This window comes from Diceros bicornis, chromosome 21 (assembly GCF_020826845.1).
Source record: "Diceros bicornis minor isolate mBicDic1 chromosome 21, mDicBic1.mat.cur, whole genome shotgun sequence".
NCBI classification, from domain to species: domain Eukaryota; kingdom Metazoa; phylum Chordata; class Mammalia; order Perissodactyla; family Rhinocerotidae; genus Diceros; species Diceros bicornis.
The window spans coordinates 10,553,359-10,575,870 of NC_080760.1; the positions used below are offsets into that span (position 1 = coordinate 10,553,359).

A 22,512-nucleotide genomic window follows, 5' to 3' on the forward strand; every position below is an offset into this window, starting at 1 on the left:
GGATCAGTCTATGTTCCATACTCTTATTTTTAATTGTAACATGCAGTGTATTATTTATTCCTGCCAACTGAAAAATGTGATAAACATGCCTTTTGCTCTACCCAAATTGTTGAAAAACACTCAATCATGACAGGAATAGTTACACAGAAGGTGCCACAGGAGACCTCTCTTGTGTTTTGTTGCATTACTAATTCTTAACCTTGAAGAGAGCTTACCTTCCTGAAATGTGTCCCAGAAGAAACAATAAAATATGGCTTAATTTTTTTCTAAAGCTACTATCCTAGTGAGAGCTATACTAATATGCTGTTGAGAACAATTTTTTATTGAAAGTCTTGTCCGTAAATGCAAATTCATTTTTTTCCTATTTTTGTAGGAAATAATATTTCTCTAAGAATAACCATCCAGTTTTGTTTTTTTGTTTCTTTTTTTTTAATGCATTGAGTATATTGACACCTTAGTCTCTTTTGAAAACCTTCCAGTTTTCATTTATAGATGACACTTTGTTTTACTCATTAATGGAGTAAACCATCAGTTGATTTGTTTTGTTTTGTTTTGTGATTACCTAAATGCAAACATGAATTTATTTCAGTATTTTCACTTTTCAGAATATTTTTCTCAGCACTTGGGCGAGTATGAGAATGTGCTAGCGGCACTTGAAGACCTAAATCTTTCCATCCTGAAGGCAATGGGCAAGACAAAAAAAGTAAGGAAATGTTTATTTTCTATAAAATCTGTTCTTTGAACAAAATTTTTTAAATCATACTTATTTCCTAAAGTATCATAAAAATATACATTCATTTTTATCACTAAGAATTTATTCTTCTTGGTATTAAATGAGCTATTGTATTCATTCACAATACAATTACAAAATGCTTACTAGGTAACAGATACTGTGCTTTGTGCTTGAGGATACAAAGAACTGTTCAAGCAGCTCTTATTTTTGTGGGGAGACAAGTGTGTAAACAAGAAAGTACAATACAGCATGAGAGACAGAAGCACAAGATGGAACACAATTTATACTGGAGGAAGTGACACTGGAGGAATTAGAGATAAGGAAAGTAGTTATAGCTAGGCAAAGGACAACCATACACACAGAACAACATGTGCAAAGGCCCTGTGTTGGTAGGGGCACAGGGCATTCAAGGAAATAAAGATGGTCAGTAAGGCTAAAGTCCAGAAAACCCAAGAGTGGCATGGTGTGAGATGTCACTGTGGGCATGATGTTGTCAGCAAATGTAAGGATTTAGATGTATATCCTAAATGCCAATAAATCAGCCACTATTTTAAGCAGAGATATGAAAACTCATGCAATCTTTTGAAATTTAAGACCATACGAGAATTAGCTTGGGATTAGGATGGAGAACATGGGGCAGGAGAATCAGGAAGATGGGTGAGAAGGGTAGTTCACTAATCCAGGTGAGAGATGTTAGTAGTTTGGAGGTGTTGGCAGAAGATAACAGAGGAAAGTAAATGAATTGCATATATATTTGAGATCCTATCAGTAGAACTTGGAGAAGGATTGAGTATGGGGAATGGGAGAAGGAAGTGTCGAGGATGAACCCTAGTTTTTAGCTTGTGTACCTGGGTAGTGGTGCTACCTAGACAGAGAATGCTAAAAGAGGAACAGGTTTGAGGGGTAAGATCATAATTTCTTTTTTAGACATATTGAATCTAAGCTGACCTTAAGATATCTAAGGAAAGTCAAGTAAGCCATTGGGTACATAGATCTCTATCTGAGAGGTGAAGTCTAGATTGGAGATATAAAACGTATGAATTGTCAGCACTTAGGCAAAGGATTTGAAGGACATCATCTGGAGAGAGGATGTAAAGTAAAAAGAGGAGGGAACCTAACACTGAACTTCAAGGAACTTCAACTTTTGTTGGTGGGGAGAGGAGAATGAGCCAGCAAGAGTCTGAGAAGGAGTGGACAGAAAAATGGGAGGAAAGCTTGGCGAGTGTCATGTCCAGAAGTTGAAGAAGAGAGTATTTCATGAAGTAGAGAGTGGGCAATAGTGTTGACTCTGTGGGGGGTCAGAATTGGCCACCCTGAAATGTGTCTCTTTGGCTTGATTTTTATTATTATTAGTAGTAGTATTAGTATTTTTGGTGAGGAAGATTGGCCCTGAGCTAACATCTGTTGCCAATCTTCCTCTTTTCGCTTGACGAAGATTGTTGCTGAGCTAACATCTGTGCCTATCTTCCTCCATTTTGTATGTGGGACGCCACCACAGCATGACTTGATGAGCGCCATGTAGGTCCACGCCTGGGATCCAAACGTGCCAACCCTGGGCCGCCAGAGCGGAGCCCATGAACTTAACCACCACACCACGAGGCAGCTCCCTGGCTTGATTATTTTTAAAAACAAAAGACTCTGAAAGAAACTCTGATCTTCCCCTAACTGACTAAAAGAATTTAAGATAAAAGGCCTGTTCTAGGAAGGAACTAACACCGTAAGATAGCTGTGGTGTGAGGTAAACTAGATGTAAGAGACAGGAAGACACTAGCAAGTCCATTTGTATCCAAGTTCTGTCTCTCGGGTCCCATTGTCTGTAGATGGCCCAGCAAACATCTGTCTACCAAACATCTGCTTTTCCATCTCCATGTGAATTGCCTTCCTCCGCTCTGAAGTCCCAAACCTCCACCCCCAACACCCTCCTTTGTCTTTAGCTGAAGATGGTGTTTAAGGTGGCAGCTTCGGCCATTCTGGCGAGTTACTCAGTTTTCCTGGGTTTTTCCCATGTATATGTGTTATTAAACTTTGTTTTATTTTCCCCTGTTATTCTGTCTCATGTCAATTTAATTCTCAGACCAGCCAGAAAGACCTAGAGGGTAGAGGAATAGTTCTTACTTCCCTACAACTGCTATGGAGAGGTCAAGAGAGATGAGAATTAAGGTTCCCATTGTTAATAAGTCAAAAAAGACATTTTAGGATGTAATGTACATAACCAAAAGTAAAAATGTGTTAAAGTGTATAGGGAACATCTGGATAAAGACAGTAGATTTATACATACAAGGAACCCCACTTGCTCCTGAAGCCCCATGAAAAAGACTGAAATGAGACTTTTTTAATGGGGAAATTTATAGCAACAAAATTTGGAAACCAAAAAGCAAATGGACAACAGTCAGGTAGCTGACAGCAGACCTGAGGCATTTGACTGCTTGGCCTGTGGTGGAAAAGCAGAAAGTCACCAGCTTGGTTTGTAGAAAGACTCAGGAATTGGTAGCACTAGTTGCTACTGAAAAAGGAGGGGGATGGTAGGGCTAAAACAGGGTGACCTCTTGGAAATCTAAGTAAGGAGCAGTTAGATCCCCAGATCCCCTGTTCCTCTCTACCCAGCTGAGCAACTGCCCCTTTACCAACCCAGGTAAAAAACACGATGACTTGTTTTCTGAAAAAGTAAAAGAAAGGCTCTCTGCCCCGAGGTGGTATCAGCCACACTTGGGGGATTAAGTAGAAGTTCACATATTAAATGACAAGACCTCCAGCCAACTTCTCTAATTTAACTCCCAGAGTGTTGGCAACCAGGCTTACGTTCTGCAGACAGAAAGAGGTTGTCTTTGAGAAATCGAACCAGTACAACAGAAAAGATGTAAAGATTCTCTAACGGTACAGCTCAGCCAGATCTCCCTCTTCTCCCCTCAATCCTAATCAGCTTGTTTGTGGCCCATCCTTAAATATGCACAGGAAAGGCAGAGACCAAAACAAACAAACAAAAAAAGAGGAGGAAGTGGGAGGGAGGGAAGGAGACTGAGGGGTGGAAGGAGTGAGGAACTATTATAGGGACTATACAGCAGATGAAAACTTCAAAATAGTACCCTTAGCCTCCTCAGAGAGATAAGAGAAGATGTTGCATCCATGAAGCAAGAGTAGGGTGACAAACAGAACAGGAAAGAGCTCTTGGAAATTTAAACAAGAGAGCAGAAATAAAGACTTAACAGAATTCTGGAAAATAAAGTTTAGAAAGTCTCCCAAAAAGTAAAGCAAAAAATAAAGTATAAGAAAATTGGAACATCAGCTGAGGATGTCCTATATCCAAATAACAAATTCCAGAAAGAGAAAAGAGAAAAATGGAATCTGAATACATTTTCTCTTGACCTCTTCAGGAGTTTTTGGAAACTGCATAAAATTTCATCCCTTGGGAATTTCTCTCCAGAAATGGTAATTTTTAAAACCTATGCTTGGTGTGGCTGGCTTCTCTCCTCATTCCTGAGCTCCCATTCCTCAGAAAGGTCTTCTCTGACCACCTTATCTAAAAGAGGTTACCTCTACTGGGGTGTCTCGTGTTCCTTGCTGGCAAATATCAGAATGAGTGACTATGTATTTATTTGTTTTTGTTGTCTGTAAAGTGGGAAAAAGGCAGTGTCTTTTTCGAATACCCAGAGCCTAGCACAAGACCTGACAAAATGCACACAATAAAAATTTATTGATTGATTAAATGGATATTCATACAGCTCCAAACGCTAGATACTTTTGCTCCTGAAGGGAGAATTGCTCCTAAGTCCATTTAAGAAGCTTTCAGGTTTCCTTTAATTGGAAGGAAAAGCAAGTATATAATCTTCCTTATTGTCTCACAAATTGCATTAAAATCATGTTCTTTTCCTTGTATTAACACAGTGAGGCTTTGTGGGATTGAAATCAAGGTCAGCCTGTTATTTTGGTCTCTTAGGTACAAAATCTTTTTCTTAGCACTGACCCTTAAAAATACATTTGATCTGTATAATCATACTGCTTAATCAAGGAGAAGGTCTTTGGTTTAAAAAAGAGAAATGGTCAAAAATAAAATTAGAAAAGGTTCTTCGTGTGATAGCTCAAAGATGAGTGCAATGCAGAAGTTTCAACATTTTTCAAGCCACTGTTGAACTGACATCTTCTCCAAACTGTCGAGCACAGTGAACCCTTCTGAGTGAGAAATCCAGCATTTCTTTTGGAGAATCTCTCTATATTTTTAGCCAGATGAAAAGTCCTGTCTCAGTAGGAAGGGCTGACTGTTCTAGGTTTTTATGAAAAATGAAATGCAAGCCATTTCTGGTCTGTCTTAGCAGGCAGTGCCTCTGTCTGCCGTATCAGAGGGTGGATAAAATGGGTTCCAGCTGCTTCACGTAAGCGCCAGGAGGTGACTCAGGACAGACACAGACTGTTAGTATTTTCCTCTTCCTCCCTCAACCCCAGCCTCTTGATAGCTCCTCAAGGGTTACCTGGATTGTTTTACTTTGCTTATTTTTCAGAACAAACACCATAAGTCATATTCCAAATGATCATTCGAAAGCCCAGAAGGTAGCGAAAACCAGAACTCCCTGCCCGACTTTGAAATTTCACAAAAACGTTGGGCTTGTCAATTTGTTTTTCTTCTTTCCGCAGTGGGGTGATAAGCTAACTGACATCATTAGTATGTGATGTGCTTGTTATCTTGAAGCAAATGTAGAATTCCGATGCTCAAGCTAAAATTCATCTTGTGCTATGTTATATAAATATGAATGGGATTCCCTTAAGCCTTATTGCTAAGGCTTAAGAGGAGACTATGGTAAGCTAAAGTGAAGAATGGTGTTCTGAAAATAATCACATAGGGCCCAGCCGCATGGCCTAGGGGTTAAGTTCGGCGCACTCCACTTCGGCGGCTGGGTTCGGTTCCTGGGTGCGGACATATACCAGTCGGCAGCAGTCCTGCTGTGACGGTGACCTGCATACAAAGTAGAGGAAGATAGGCACAGATGTTAGCTCAGGGCAGATCTTCCTCAAGCAAAAAGAAGAAGACTGGCAACAGATGTTAGCTCAAGGAGAATCTTCCTCAGGAGAAAAAAAAAAGAAAATTACTTAGCATGTGGCCATCACCCTGCTGAGTGAAGCTTGGAAAATGTCCAAAATTAAAATGGGTATATATTTTATAGTTTTCTCCTGTAAGTTTTTTCAAACAAGCATATCCTACAATACATCTTCAATGATTTTAAGAAAAAAATAGATGAGTTCTAGCGCTGCTGGGCCTTTGTCTCTCTCTTGCTTCTTAAATCTGTCTTTGGGATCTATGTTGTTTGTCTTCCTGGCATCTGTAGACTCCTTCATCCTTCAACCTTTCCATCTCTCTTCTATCTCTGTTTCCTTATATTTAGCATCTGGGCCTCTCCAGGCTCCATATTCCTTTCACTAGTTAAAAATCACAATCATTTGATTTATAAATCTTACTATAGAGAAGAAGAAGAAATAGCAATAGGTCTCAGAATTCCTGTCTGGGGAAAACATTATTAATTAATACAATTTTATGCTGGATTTATCGCTAAAAATTTCCTTTGTTGCAGCCAAATATAGAAGCTGAACTAATACCAAGTGCAAAACAGTGAAACACCCTCTTAGGCTCATGGGATGCAGGCACTCACATTCTTCATTATAGTTTCTTTACAATCCTTTTAAGTATTCACTGAAAATAAAATGAAAAAATTATTCTTGGACTTCAGAAAACCATAAGGAAACACTTTCCAAAAAGCTTATTTTGATATCCCATTTGTTCCTTGAAATGATCTGCTTTTATGTGAGTGTGTTTAGGGAGGAGGAGGTAGAGACTAGGGGCATGGAAAATGGGAGAGAAGTGTCTTGAGGTTGCAAATTGGGCACAGTATGAGAGAAGCCCTGTTTCAGGCCTACACCTTAGAATCCTCCTTCCAGCCTTGGCCAGACTTCTGCCCAGTGCTGGCGAAGGGGAACCCAGACCCTTGGAAAGTTGGCTCCATTAAGTCATGGGGGCGTGGCCCTCTGGGAGACCCATGTTCTTCTGAAGGAGTCTGCAGTACCTGCTGACTCAGAGTAAGGAGTCCTGGGCAGAGGATCTTGCCCACTATGTCTGAGCAGGGAGGGGGCAGAACTGAGATCAGAGGCCTGACCCAGTTCACCTGAGTCTGACTTTTGGGGTAATTTAAAGGAGGGAAGAGACCACTTTGAGGTTAATGGTAGGGTTCAGACAGTGGTGTGGGAGGTTAGCTCAGGCAAAGATCATCAACAGGTGGTGCCGAGGAAGAACAGGGACAGAAGCTCACAGCGAAGCCTAGGCATGCTCAAGACCTGGACTGGCACCCGCCTGGCAACCACATCACTAGTTCTTTCTGGCCATTGGTGCAGCCCTGCCAACCTCCTGGCAGCCAACTTGAATTCCCTGAGCCAAGGTACCAGACAAAGCCCAGTGTCTCTTCTTCCCTACCAGCTTAGGGCGTGAGTGGCTATGAACAAAAAGAGAGTGAAGGATAACTAAAGTCTCACATTTATAAGTGCCTAGGGTTTCACTGTGCTTTAGTATACGGTATTTCATTTATTCTCCAAAACATCCTAGTGAGGAATGTTAGGCAAATGGAAATATACTCATTTCAGAAAGGTGAGTCACAAAGCAGTTAATTTATTGATATCATAAAGTTAGTGAGGTTTATGTGGTTCCTTATTGAACATATTACACACATGCAATCTAAGTCGTATCACGACACACAATTTCTGGTGTTAGATACATTTGGTCTTTGAGACAAATGAACTCTTCGGAGTTCAGCTATGGATCAGCAAAGGCCTGGAGACTGCCAGCTTCTCTGGCAAGGATGTTTTAAATTTTGTTTTAGGCAGATAAACAAGTAGGTGTCCAGAGCTTAGTGTAATAATGTGAAGAACACATGAAAGAAATTATAGACAGAAACAATGACTAAATGCTGAAAGAATAATTAAATACTGAAATCAAAAAGATGAATGGTGCATAAGCAAAGTTCTAGACAAGGAAGTTCATATATTTTTAAATACGTAGTCTATTGTCATCAGAGAAATAGATGGAACTTTAATTAGAAAACAAGGGAAGTTACATGCCATGTCAAACAAGGGAAATTTAGCTTTTTATTACTAGGAGAGTGAACTATACCCAAAAGAAAAGCTAATATACTTGAGAGCAATGAGCAAAAATATTGGTGGCCTTCTGAGCTCTGGGTAGATTTATAAAAGATCCAAAAAGGAGTACAACTGACTTTTTTTCAAATAGTTGATTAACTGTTCCAACACTATTTCATGAGCAATCCGTTCTTTATTTACTCAGTTAAAATGCATTCACCATTTGCTAAGTACTTAATACTCAGTGTTGGGTCCCAGCTCACTATCCCATCCCACTGATAAAACTATATATTCTAGTATCATCAACAGATTGTTTTAATTCTTGAATACTTGAGTATATTTGAAAATATGAAAGTGCAAGTCTACTCTGTTCTTCTTTTCCAAATAGTTTTTTCCTCTGTTTTGCCATTTTTACATAAGTTTCATAATTGCTTTTTTTCCAATTCTAAGGAAAAATCCCATTGGAATTTTTATTGGATTTGCATTAAATTTGTAAGGTAATTTTGAGAGTAATTATCATCTTGGTAATATTATGTCTTCCCATACAAGTGCATACGTTTTTCTGCATTCATTCGAGCTTCCTTTTATATCTCATTAAATTTTTTATACTTCATATAGTTTCAAAACATTTCTGGTTAAACCAATTCATAAATATTTTATATATTTGTTGCTTTTATAAATGGTTTGCCTCTACATATTACTAACTTATTGTTGTTGGTATATTGGAAAATGCTGTTTTTGGATATATATTTGGTAACTAGGTTAGCTACATCTTGAGTAGCTGCTCTGTCTGTGACATGCCACTCATCTTCCTTTGCTGATATTATGGGCTTGAATATTGATATCCATTGCCACTTACTAGAAGAACCAACCCATCTCATCTGTCTTCAAGAAAAATTAACCAATCTCTACATAGTCTTTAGCTTTCCGCCTCACCTTCTCCGATTTTTCTGATCTGAACTTTGAAGCTATGCTTTATGCCTATTGTTGGGTAAGCTTTCAAATTCTGCTTCAGGGCCACAAGGCCATAATAAAGCATGACCCTACACTTTACAGTCTTGTGTCTCAGGGGAACAAGAGTTTTTCACAATACCAAATGTAACTTTAAGAAGTTTAAGTCACAAAATACTACAAATACAAACTTGTAAAACATTAACAAATTCTTTATATATTTTTATCAGAAGAGAAAAACAGAAATAATAAGATAGTGAACAAATAATGTATTTAATTGCCACTACATTGATATAAGCTATGGATAAACTTGCTGTTCAAAAAAGAGAGCTCAATGTTAACTGAGTAGTCAGATAAGACTTCAGGGAGGAGGTGATACTTAAATGAGCCTCCAACACTGGGCAGGATTTTAGTAGAGAGAGAAGACAGAAGAGCCTGTAGGTAACGGCCCTTCTTTGACCTTGTAAGGAGGCAGTTTTGGGGGCTGGTTCTGCCAGAGATCCTCATTTGTGTCCAGAAGAGGCTCTGGTTTATCGACGGACAGGGTCGGGTCATGCTGACTACGCTTTGCCACATTTGACCTTATTTACTGTTTCTTGAATAAACACCAAGCAGTGATCTTGCAAATAATCTTGAGACAAGAGGAATTAAAAAACAAAGCAAAACAAAACTCAAATTCCTAGAGCTGTGACAGTTAGAGACCTCAGGTAAACCTCTGGGGTACCTCAAAGCCACTTTCTTTGTGATCACTTTCTATTTTCAGACAATCCTACCAGTCCCCCCAACCCTACTCCCACCCCAACCAGAAATAAGATATGGACAGACGTTATTTGATTGTGTCATGTACCTATTGGCTTTGAATTGCTGTTTATTTCCTTCGTGGGAATCTTTTTTTAACTTATTTTCCTTAAATCTCTGGCTGGAACGCTTATGTTCTTAATAGAAATTGGGAGTTAATTTTCTGTCTGATGAAGTGAGGAGTACAAAGTACACTACTGTATTTAAACAGAAAAGCTGGTTTATTTTGCCGAAGGATATAGTTCTGAACTACGGTTGCCTTGGTGAAGTTATAGCCCTATTTCTGAAGAACTCATCTTCGAAATGTTCAAAGCTAGATAGGGGAAAGAGAGGTTACTGCAAACGTTTATAGGGGGATACAGAGCACAGCATGTGATTCCTTCTGTCATGAGAATCAAATCTGATATGACTCATTTCTTTTGCCTGAAGTGGAAAAGTGCAGAGGGAGAGATGACAACACTGGCCTGTGTCGTATTTCTCAGATCTGACAGGCATCAATTAGCATCATGTTGAAGCTGTTCTTTCCCTTTCAGGTTTGTCGTTGCAAACAAAAAACACTAAATATCACTTGAGGATTATTTAGTTTTGCCAAAGTCTTTATTTGAATAGTATATTCAAAACCGATGTGTGGTGTGTTACACCTGTGCTTCCTGTATGGCCACAGCACACGTTGTGTGCTGTCCCCTTTGGAAGGATTGATTCGCTGATCTGACTGGTGGGCACCAGCACACGGCCCGTAGCTCTAGCAGTCCTGCAGGTTGTAGCATGGTCTGGGATCTCCGGGTGGTTCAAAGTGACGTGCTCCTAGAGTTTCTTTGGACTTGGACAAAATTCAGTTTGAATTTCTGTTATGGATCATATTCACTTTTTGACTACCAATTGCCCTGCCGGTGGTCTGACTTCTGACAGTATGAGAAGGAGATGGTTTTCATTAATTGTACGCATAGGTTTCAAATACTAGCCATGTGTTGTTAATCTGTGAGATTGGCTGTCTACCCAGGCAACCCCTTAGCTTTTCTTTTTAAACAAAATAATAATAATAATGTAATAATTTATTAATTACCACTTACCAAAGACTATGCTAAGCACTTTTATTTTAGTATCTTATTTAATCCTAATGTTTTATTAGATAGGTTATGATTTTGCTTTGTTCCTATAAGTGTATAAAGAAACTGAGGCAAAAAAAAGTTAACTCACTGAAGGTCACACAGCTGAGATGTGGACAGCTGTCTCAAACTGATGCCTTGTGAATTTCTTTCTAGCCCTCCTTGGCTTGAAGCTACCATGGTTTCTAGTCAATTTCTTGAAAAGATGACAAAAATCATGGTTGGAGAGAAAAGAAAAATATTTTAGGACTTACTAGTTGTAATAGTTATCTACTGCTGTGTAACAAATTTCCCCCTAAATTAGTTATTTCATCAGTTTCTGAGGGTCAGGAATCTAGGAGTTGCTTAAGTGGATGATTCTGAATCCGAGATTATCATGAGGTTACAATCAAGTTTTGAGTTGGGTCTGCAGTCCTCCGAGGGGCTTTGAGGAATTGTTTCTCAGAGCCTTTGGCACATCCAGAGGGAATAGCAAGTCAGTCAGGTAGCTTCAGTTCCTCATCACGTGGACCTCTCCATAGAGCTGTTCACATGACATGGCAGCTGGCTTTCTCCAGAGCAAGTCCTCAAAAAGAGGGAGAGACAAAGATACACGGAGAGAGACTAAGATGAGAGACAGACTAAGATGATGATATAATCTTGGCAGTAACATCCTGTCACTTCTGCCACATCCTGTTCATTAGAAACAGGTCGGTAAGTCCAGCCCACACTCAAGGGAAGGAGAGTTAAACTCCACTTCTTCAAGGGAAAAGTATCAAAGAATATGCGTACAATCTTTACAACCATAATAGTCAACTTTTCACTGCGTGTGCGCGTGTGTGTGCTAAGATGGAGTGGTAGAAGGGAATCTTTATCTATTTTTTTCTCTATTAATATCTGCCTCTGTGAAAAGAAACCAAATTGATTTTTAAAACTGACATACATGTCCATTCCTTGTCTTAGTTGAGGATTACTAATGCTGAGAGAGAGAATCCGTTATGTTTTCAGGACTGTGCCTCAAGCCACATATACAAGTGTGTGTTAATGAAATAGGTATCAGTAGATCCAAAACATGTATAACAACATAGAAAATACATTTTTCTGTGTTTGAGTTAACATTAAATATGACTAGTCTAAAACAAGTTTTTAAAGAAATACTTAAAGGTATCAACTTTCAAAAAGGCTTCCTGTGTTTTTAATGACTGAAAATCCATTTCTCTTAGGAACGACTCAGTTCAGTCACTGACTCAGCAGAAACGTTGTGCTAGGAAGTGGAAAAGAATCTAAGTTGTGCCACACAGTGCCCGCTGAGGCTCACTCTAGAGGAGAGTGGGTAATGCAGGACTACCTGCAGTGCAAAGCTCTGAATACATTTGGTAGGAATCATTCCAACTACACAGTAAGAATAGAGGACAGGAAGGCATCACTTTGTCCACCTGATCTGGAAAGTTATCAAGGACTAAATGGCATTTAAGCTGAACTTCAAAGGATGGAAAGAAGTTCTTCACGCAGCGATTGCTGGGATACAGCGAGAATGGAAGTCACTTTCAGGAAAAGAAGTAACATAAGCAAATGTGTGAGAAACACAATGCATTTTCATGGAAATACAGAGAATACAGCATGTTTGAAGCATAAAGCTATTTTGGATACTAGTAGGTATTCAGGCTGAAAGCCAAATTGGATGGGAAATTTAGAGTTTAATTGTTAAGCAGCAGAGGGACGATGAAAATTTGACAGGGTGTAGAGTCGGTCAAGTGGGGGTCCATTAAGTGAGCTCTTACTTCTCTCATGTATACTTCTTTGGTTTCCTGACTGTCACCTCTAAAATGAGCATAATGTTTACTCCAGTTATAATATTGATCTTTATTCTTTGAAAGAATAGTTATTGTGTACATTATGCCATTTTGTGCATATTTACGTGTATGTGAATCTAGAATTCTAATTTTTATGAATTCTAGAAAGCTTTCCACTATTTTCAACAAGCATTATTTATTCCACATAGAAAAAAATATGATGGAACTATGAATTTTTCTCATTTTTAAAAATGTCATTTTTGATCTGATTCCTTTTTTGCTGTTAACAGTCAAAGTGAGTTAAGAAACACAAAGCCAAGGTTGCCAGCGCTGAGTGTTTTCCTAGTTGAGTGTATTTTTACATGATCCAAAAGTAGTGGATAAAGGCTAAGATACAATGACAAAACCACAGTTATGCAAAATGTTCAGAAAATATTGGTATAAGGATTTTCTCTTTTTTTCAGGAACATCAAAATTTGTAGGTTACACACTTTCTTCCTCACATGGTGATGTCATTTTTCTGTATTACTCTGAAAATCAGTATTTCAATGAAACAAAATTGGGGTAGGTGAGGGGTTAACTCACAGATGTGCTCTCTATTGTGCGAGAGAAATGCGCCTCGATTTACCTTATGATTCAGTCAAGTATCAGCAAAATAACTGATTATAGTAAACATTTGTTAGCATCATGATTTCTATCTTTTTAAAAAAACATTAGATCACTAAATATCACACCTATCAAAGTTTCTTTGTAAATGATATTTAAAATTATAAATTATATTTAATATTATAACAATAAAGAAACATTTTAAATGAAAAAGAAATCACCCATATGACTATCACCTCTGTGTCTCCTGCAGATCTTTGTCACCTTTCGCTCTTTCTTGTATGCCCTGTGGTCAAATCCATCACCTGGTGCCAGCGATTCATCTCTGTAATGTGGCTCCCATCCATCCCCTGGCTCAGCCACTCTCTGGGCCACACGTGGCAGGACTGCCATGACTGCCACTGGGATTCTTTGCTACAGACACCGCAGTCATTGTTCTGCTTCCAGTGTGTCTGTAGATCATGCTCCACCCTGCAGGATGAGAAATCTCTCCAAAAACAGAACTTTCCCTCATCTGCCTAAAACCCTGCAACGGCTCCCCATTTTCCTCAGGAAAAAGTCCAAACTCTGCCCGGGGTACACAAGACCCAGCAAAGGCTGGCCCCTCGTTGCCCATCTGGTACCCCCACCTATCTCTCTAGTCCCACCTCTTGCCAGTCCTAGGTGATTTTTGCCTAGCTGTACTCAGCCGTTTACAATTCCCGGAATGCCCCAGGTTTCTATCCCATCTGGACCTTGCCACATAGTGGTCCTTCTGAGTGGATGAATTCCTTTGCCCGTCCCAGGTTCTTCCTCAGGGCTCCAGTTATCCACTTGCTTTTCATCTGGCTGTTCCTGTAATATTCCTGGTGATGCTACAGGACTCAGCTTAAACATCCCTTCCCCTGGGAAGCCTTCCTTGAACTCCAAGGGGAGTTGGATGCTCTCAAAGCACCTCATGCATAGTCCCATGATCACTATCCCTTTTTACTTGTCTGTCACCCTAGCTGTCTTGAGATGTCTTATGGTGCTAGGGCTAGTTAACGCACTCAGTAAAATTTTTTGAATATATATTAGCTAACAGGAGAAGTGAGGATATGCTGCAGGTTACTGCTGATCATGAACCAGCTAGAAGGGAATAGGGGCTCGGTGACTGCAGTCCAGCACTGGACAGGTTGGAGAGCCAAAGTGACCGTCCATTCCCAGGAAGTAAGGGGAAGGTGAGGGGAAGCAGAGTCATGGAATCTCCACCAAAGACTGTTTCTAAAATTTGGAATGATTACTTGCCCAGGGCAGCAACATCCTCTTCCTGAATTGACCAGCTTGTGGAGTGGGAACCACCTCTCTCCAGCCGCTGGGGTTCCATAGACAGTCAGGGCCCTGGCGAGGCCACATGCATTGTGTGGCCAGCTGGGGAGGGCTGGAAAAAAGAAAGGGATTAGCAGTTTTAATCATAGCACTCATACAATTTTGTATTTTGTAAATGATGCTATTTTTTTATTGATGTTTTAATAGTTTTTAACATTGTGAAATTTTGGGTTGTACATTTTTGTTTGTCCATCACCATATATATGACTCCCTTCACCCCTTGTGCCCACCACCCACCCCCACCCCCACTCCCCCTGGTAACCACAGTCCAGTTTTCTCTGTCCATGTGTTGGTTTATATTCCACATATGAGTGAGATCATACAGTGTTTGTCTTTCTCTTTCTGGCTTATTTCACTTAACATAATACGCTCCAGGCCCATCCCTGTTGTTGCAAATGGGACGATTTTGTCTTTTTTAATGGCTGAGTAGTATTCCGTTGTATATATATACACCACATTTTCTTAATCCAATCGTCAGTCGAGGGACACTTAGGTTGCTTCCACTTCTTGGCTATGGTGAATAATGCTGCAATGAACATAGGGGTGCATAAGCCTCTTTGGATTGTTGATTTCAGGTTCGTTGGATAGATTCCCAGTAGTGGGATGGCTGGGTCATAGGGCATCTCTATTTTTAATTCTTTGAGGAATCTCCATACCGTTTACCATGGAGGCTGCACCAGTTTGCATTCCCACCAGCTGTTTATGAGAGTTCCTGTTTCTCCACATCCTCCCCAACACTTGTTGTTCTTTGTCTTGGTGATTATAGCCATTCTAACGGGCATGAGGTGATATCTTAGTGTTGTTTTGATTTGCATTTCCTTGATGATTAGTGATGTTGAACATCTTTTCATGTGCCTATTGGCCATCTGTATATCTTCTTTGGAGAAGTGTCTGTTCATTTCCTCTGCCCATTTTTTGATTGGGTTGTTTAATTTTTTGTTGTTCAGTTGTGTGAGTTCTTTATATATTATGGAGATCAACCCCTTGTCAGATGTATGTTTTGCAAATATTCTCTCCCAGCTGGTGGGTTGTCTGTTCATCTTGATTCTGGTTTCGTTTGTCTTATAGAAGCTCTTTAATGTGATAAAGTCCCACTTGTTTATTTTTTCTTTAGTTTCCCTAGTCTGAGTAGGCATGTCATCCGAAAATATTCCTTTATGACCAATGTCTGATAGTGTCTTGCCTATATTTTCTTCTATCAGTTTTATAGTCACAGGTCTCACCTTCAGGTCTTTGATCCATTTTGAGTTAATTTTTGTGAATGGTGATAGCAGATGGTCCACTTTCATTCTTTTGCATGTGGCTGTCCAGTTTTCCCAACACCATTTATTGAAGAGACTTTCCTTTCTCCATTGTATGTTCTTAGCACCTTTGTCAAAAATTAGCTGTCCGTATATGTGTGGTTTTGTTTCTGGGCTTTCAATTCTGTTCCATTGATCTGTGTGTCTGTTTTTGTACCAGTACCATGCTGTTTTGATTACTATTGCTTTGTAGTATGTTTTGAAGTCAAGGATTGTGATGCCTGTGGTTTTGTTCTTTTTCCTTAGGATTGCTTTAGCTATTTGGGGTCTTTTGTTGCCCCATATAAATTTTAGTATTCTTTTTTCTATTTCTGTGAAGAATGTCTTTGGGATTCTGATTGGGATTGCATTGAATCTGTAGATTGCTTTAGGTAATATAGACATTTTAACTATGTTTATTCTTCCAATCCATGTGCATGGGATATCTTTCCATTTCTTTGTGTCATCATCAATTTCTTTCAATAATGTCTTGTAGTTCTCATTGGATAGGTCCTTCACCTCCTTGGTAAGATTTATTCCTAGGTATTTTATTCTTTTTGATGCAATTGTAAATGGTATTATCTTTTTGAGCTCTCTTTCTGTTAGTTCATTATTAGCGTACAGAAATGCAACTGATTTTTGTAGATTGATTTTGTACCCTGCAACTTTGCTGTAGTTGTTGATTATTTCTAATAGTTTTCCAATGGATTCTTTAAGGTTTTCTACATATAAAATCATTTCATCTGCAAATAGTGAGAGTTTCACTTCTTCCTTACCTATTTGGATTCCTTTTATTCCTTTTTCTTGCCTAATTGCTCTGGCCAAAACCTCCAGTAATATGTTGAACAGGAGTAGTGAGAGTGGGCAGCCCTGCCTCGTTCCGGTTCTCAGAGGAATGGCTTTCAGTCTTTCCCTGTTGAGTATGAGGTTGGCTGTGGGTTTGTCATAAATAGCCTTTATTATGTTGAGGTACTTTCCTTCTATTCCCATTTTGTTGAGAGTTTTTATCATAAATGGATGTTGTATCTTGTCAAATGCCTTCTCTGCATCTATTGAGATGACCATGTGGTTTTTATTCTTTGTTTTGTTGATGTGATGTATCACGTTGATTGATTTGTGGATGTTGAACCATCCCTGCATCCCTGGTATAAATCCCACTTGATCATGGTGTATGATCTTTTTAATGTATTGCTGTATTTGGTTTGCCAATATTTTGTTGAGGATTTTTGCATCTTTGTTCATCAGCGATATTGGCCTGTAATTTTCTTTCTTTGTATTGTCTTTGTCTGGCTTTGGTATCAGGGTAATGTTGGCCTCATAGAATGATTTAGGAAGTATTCCATCTTCCTCTATTTTTTGGAATAGTTTGAGAAGGATGAGTATTAAATTTTCTTTGAATGTTTGGTAAAATTCACCAGAGAAGCCATCTGGTCCTGGACTTTTATTTTTTGGGAGGTTTTTGATTACTATTTCAATCTCTTTACTTCTGATTCGTCTATTCAGATTCTCCATTTCTTCTTGGTTCAGTTTTGGGAGGTTGTATGAGTCTAAGAATTTATCCATTTCTTCTAGATTGTCCAATTTTTTGACATATAATTTCTCATAGTATTCTCTTATAATCCTCTGTATCCGTTGTAATTTCTCCTCTTTCATTTCTAATTTTATTTACTTGAGCCTTTTCTCTTTTTTTCTTAGTAAGCCTGGCTAAGGGTTTGTTGATTTTGTTTATCTTCTCAAAGAGCCAACTCTTTGTTTCATTAATCCTTTCTACTGTTTTTTTGGTCTCAATTTCATTTATTTCTGCTCTGATTTTTATTATTTCTCTCCTTCTGCTGACTTTGGGCTTTGTTTGTTCTTCTTTTTCTAGCTCTGTTTGGTGTAATTTAAAGTTGCTTATTTGGGCTTTTTCTTGTTTGTTAAGGTGGGCTTGTATTGCTATGAGTTTCCCTCTCAGGACTGCTTTTGCTGCATCCCATATGGTTTGGTATGGCATATTTTCATTTTCGTTCGTTTCCAGATAGTTTTTGATTTCTCCTTTAATTTCATCAATGATCCATGGGTTGTTCAGTAGCATGTTGTTTAGTCTCCACATTTTTGTCACTTTCCCAGTTTTTTTTTCATAGTTCATTTCCAGGTTCATAGCATTATGATCTGAAAAGATGCTTATTATGATTTCAATCTTTTTAAATTTATTGAGGCTTCCTTTGTTTCACAGAATATGGTCTATCCTTGAGAATGTTCCATGCACACTTGAGAAGAATGTGTAGTCTGCTGTTTTTGGATGGAGTGCTCTGTATATATCTACTAGGTCCATCTTGTCCAGTTTTTCATTTAAGTCCACTGTTTCTTTGTTGACTTTTTGTCTGGATGATCTACCCATTGATGTAAGTGGGGTATTAAGATCCCCTACTATTATTGTGTTGTTGTTAATGTCTCCTTTTAGGTTTGTTAATAGTTGCTTTCTGTACATTGGTGCTCCTATGTTGGATGCATATATATTTATAAGTGATATGTCTTCTTGGTGGAGTTTCCCTTTTATCATTATATATTTCCCTTCTTTGTCTTTCTTAACCTGTTTTATCTTGAAGTCTACTTTGTCTGATATGAGTATGGCAACACCTGCTTTCTTTTGTTTGCCATTAGCTTGGAGTATTGTCTTCCATCCTTTCACTCTGAGCCTGTGCTTGTCTTTAGTGCTGAGATGTGTTTCCTGGAGGCAGCATATTGTTGGGTCTTGCTTTTTAATCCATCCTGCTACTCTGTATCTTTTGATTGGAGAGTTCAATCCATTTACATTTAGGGTAATTACTGATATATGAGGGCATAATGTTGCTGTTTTGTCACTTATTTTCTGGTTCTTTTGCGTTTCCTTTGTTTCTTGTCCCATTTGTTTCGGACTGCCAATTCAGTTTGGTTGTTCTGTCTTATGACTCTTCTAGTTTTCTCTTTGTTTATCATATGTGGTTTTGTTTTGATTATTTGTTTAGTGGTTACCTTGAGGTTTGTGTAAAAAATCTTGTGTGTGAGATATTCCATTATCTGATGGCCTCCTATTTCCTTATACTAAGTCAATTCAATCACTTTCCTCTTCCCCTTCTAAGTCGTTCCTGTTATACCTTATTCTATCTTATGTTGCGGCTGTGTGTTTACAATGATGAGGTTAATTTTATTTTTGTTGAATTCTTTCCTGTGATCTTTGATTTTAGTATTTGAGTGGTTGCTAACCTACTCTGGTAAATATCTACTATTTTTCTGAGTTTATCTACCTATTTTTCTCCTTGCTCCAAGCTTTGTATTCCCTTTCTCTCCTTTTTTTCAGGCCTGAGGGCCTTCTTGAGTATTTCTTGTGGTGGGGGGTCTCGTGGCCATGAACTCCCTTAGCTTTTGTTTATCTGGGAGAGTTACTATTTCTCCATAATATTTGAAGGAGATTTTTGCTGGATAGAGTATTCTTGGCTGAAAGTTTTTGTCTTTCAGTATTTTGAATATATCATTCCAGTCTCTCCTAGCCTGTAAGGTTTCTGTTGAGAAATCCACTGAGAGCCTGATGGGAGTTCCTTTGTACGTTATTTTTTGTTTTTGTCTAGCTGCCCTTAATATTCTTTCTTTGTCATTGACTCTGGCTAGCCTTACCACTAGGTGTCGTGGAGAGGGCCTTTGCCTGTTGATGTATTTAGGTGACCTGTTGGCTTCGCTTACTGGTATTTCCTGCTCCTTCCCCAGATTTGGGAAATTCTCAGCTATTACTTCCTTGAATAGGCTCTCTGTTCCTCTTTCCCTCTCTTCTCCCTCAGGGATACCTATAATTCTTATGTTATATTTCCTAATAGAGTCAGATATTTCTCAGAGACTTTCTTCATTTCTTTTTAGTCTTAGTTCTCTCTCCTCTTCCATCTGAAGCATGTCTGTATTCCTATTCTCTAAAATGCTAATTCTTTCCTCCATATTTTCAGCTCTGTTCTTTAAAGATTCCAGATTCTCCTTTATCTCCTCCATTGTGTTCTTCATCTCCATCAGCACTGATTGGTTTTTCTTTATGATTTCAATCTCTTTTGTGAAGAAACTCCTAATCTCATTGAATTGTTTGTCTGTGTTGTCTCGTATTTCGTTGAGTGTTTTTATGATAGCTATTTTGAAATCTCTGTCATTTAGATTATGGATTTCTCTGTCTTCAGGGTTGGTTTCTGGGTGCTTGTCATTTTCCTTCTGGACTGGTGATTTCATGTATCTTTGCATTGTGGTTCCTGTGTTGGCTTTGTTTTTCCTCATCCTGGAAATCTCTGGTTGCAATTTCCACCCGCCACCACTCTGTGGTGGTAAAGGGCTGTGTAATCTGAGCCCCCTGCACTCTGCTGCAGTTTTTCCACTGCGATCCTCGGTTTTTACACTGGGATCTGCGGGTCGGATCATTTGGTCTGGTCTGCTGTGGATCGCTTGGTCTAGTCTGGTCGGCTGAGCTGCAGGGTCCGGTTTTCGGGGAGGGGGGGCTCTCTTTTTTGCCCTCTGGGTCCCTGGCCTGGGGGGCTTCTTGTTCACCCCTGTTATGCACTCTCTGGGGTGCTCAGATGTTGATAGTAGCCCTGTGGCTCTTCTGAGTCCTCTGTGTGGGAGTTTCCCACTGGCTGAGAGAGCCCAAAGAGCTATGGTTTCCTCGCCGAGGGCCACCCCTCCCCCCTACCTGGGAGCCCCCGCAGCCCTGGGATTGCTGATCTGATGGGGAGGGAGAGGAGTTCTCCTTACCTCTCCCCACTTCCTCGGGGGGCCCAGCACGTTGCACTCTCAGATGTGCAGCAGTGTGGATCTTTCCGATCTAGCTTTTCACTGTCTGGGATTCCGTTGTTGGTCTGTGACTGTTCCTTTTGTTGTATCTTATCAGGGAAGAGTTCACAGGAATGCTCATTCCGCCATGATGCTGACATCACTCTAGGATGCTATTTTTTGAAAAATATTATAGGTCAGCAGTCAGGTTTTCTCACTGTTGGATGTTTTTCCTTAATCCGTTATGTTGAACTTGTCTTTAAAATAGTTTTGTCTATGACACATCTTCAGTTCATGATCTTCTGTTCTGACATTTCGAGAGCTGTAACCAAGATTATAAAGTGGCAGAATATGGTAGGTACAGGTGAGTAATATTTTTAGAATTTCTTAGAAACAGCCTCGTTTGCATGCTGATAATCTAAAGAGCAAGGAGGAAAAAGACATATAGCACAAATATCATATACAGTGGGTTGATAACATATTTAGTTATATGTTCTTAACAGCTCCACTTTTTTCCCACATAAATATTTTTAACAATGATGATGATAAATAGAGGCAGTTTCTCTCAGTATATAAGAAATTCCTGATCCTAGAGAAGAGAGAAACCTCCTTTTGTTTCCTATTAATTCTGCCTTTGACTTCTGTGTAGGTCACTCCTGTACGACAATAAATGGAAAACTATTCTCCCCCAAACTCTGCAAATTGGGATATTGCAGAGATGTCTCTGGAAAGAACAATTTCAGAATCAGGTAAAACTTGATTTGAATCCCAGTTCTGCTACTTGCCAGCATACGCCCAAGTTAGCCTCTGAGCCATCCTTTCTGCGTTTGTCAGATGTGAGTAACTAACTTCCTTCCCAGGGATGTGGGGAGGATGGAATGAGATAATGTATGTAGGGTATCTAGCACCACGTCTGGCTCATAATAGGGACTCCAGAGAGACTAGTTACCTTTTTACTTCCAGGGTCATTCTCAGGTTTCAGCCTTTGTTATTGGAAAAAAATTGCTAAGCATGTGTTTTGGAGCTTTATACAGATATGAAGGATTATTTCTTAGAAAAAGAACAAAAACGTTTTGTTTCTACAAGGTAGGAAATTCAACAGAGCAGCTAACTTAATCTAAATAAATTTGGAATGTTGATCCTCCAAAGAAATTTAACTTTAAATCAGAAGTTGAGCATCCTGATTTAAAAAAGAAAAAAGGACAATAAATGTGAGCACTTGATGAAACTTTCCTTCTTTGTGAGGATACACATTTCAGCTGACCTATGAAAACCAAACCAAGAGTTGGGACAAATGGACTTGTTTCTGGAAGAACTTCAGTCTGGTGGATGCATGGAGATGCGTGCGTATCCCCGAGTGACCCGCCAAACTGCTCCTTAAGGGCAGAGACACACATGCTTGTGTGGAGGTGCAAATGGCTGTCGATAAAAGAGCGATCAAAACCCCACAGAAGTTAATACACAACAACGTAGGGGCACAACTGAAAAGGAGGCACAGCTCCTAGTCAGCTGTTTCCTCATTAATATGATCAAAACAGATCATCTGCGGCGACAGAACACACACTCCTACAACCCTGTTGGAAGCACAAGAGGGGGGTGTAGAACCTGCCTACTCGGGGTTATAAATAGCTCCAGGAGCAGAATCCAATGCCTCTGAATCCTAGAGAGAAAACAGAAAACGTAGCCTCTAAGCTGAGGAAACGCAGACTTCTTTTGAAAAGCAATAAGCAAACAGGCAAAAAAGGTGTGGTGTGGCGGGGATCAGAGTGCTTTCGCAATCCAGTTTAATAAACACGCAAGGAGCACCTACCACATCCAACGTGTTGCCGGGTGTTAAGCACCAAGGGGAATATAACAGAACAAAAATTAACCCCTACCCACCAATGAAGTGACAGGATAAAACATTTGTATTAATGGCTACTCTGCTGTCTTGATCATTGTGCTGCAGGTTTTTTCCTGCTGTTGGAAAAAATGATTGTCAATTTGATGAAGAGAAACAGTAGGAAATTATGTGAAACCCCCTTCCCTATCTGACAATGTTTAATGCGAAA

General features: G+C 39.4%; 1 protein-coding gene across 1 annotated transcript in view; it reads left to right on the plus strand.

Moving 5' to 3' along the window:
• The window catches only part of NECAB1 (N-terminal EF-hand calcium binding protein 1), a 166,054-nt gene that overhangs the window by 78,229 nt on the left and 65,313 nt on the right, over positions 1-22,512 (plus strand). The window contains exon 5 of the mRNA XM_058564565.1: positions 606-703. Coding sequence (XP_058420548.1) covers positions 606-703 — 98 coding nt within the window. The remainder of the gene's footprint in view (positions 1-605; positions 704-22,512) is intronic.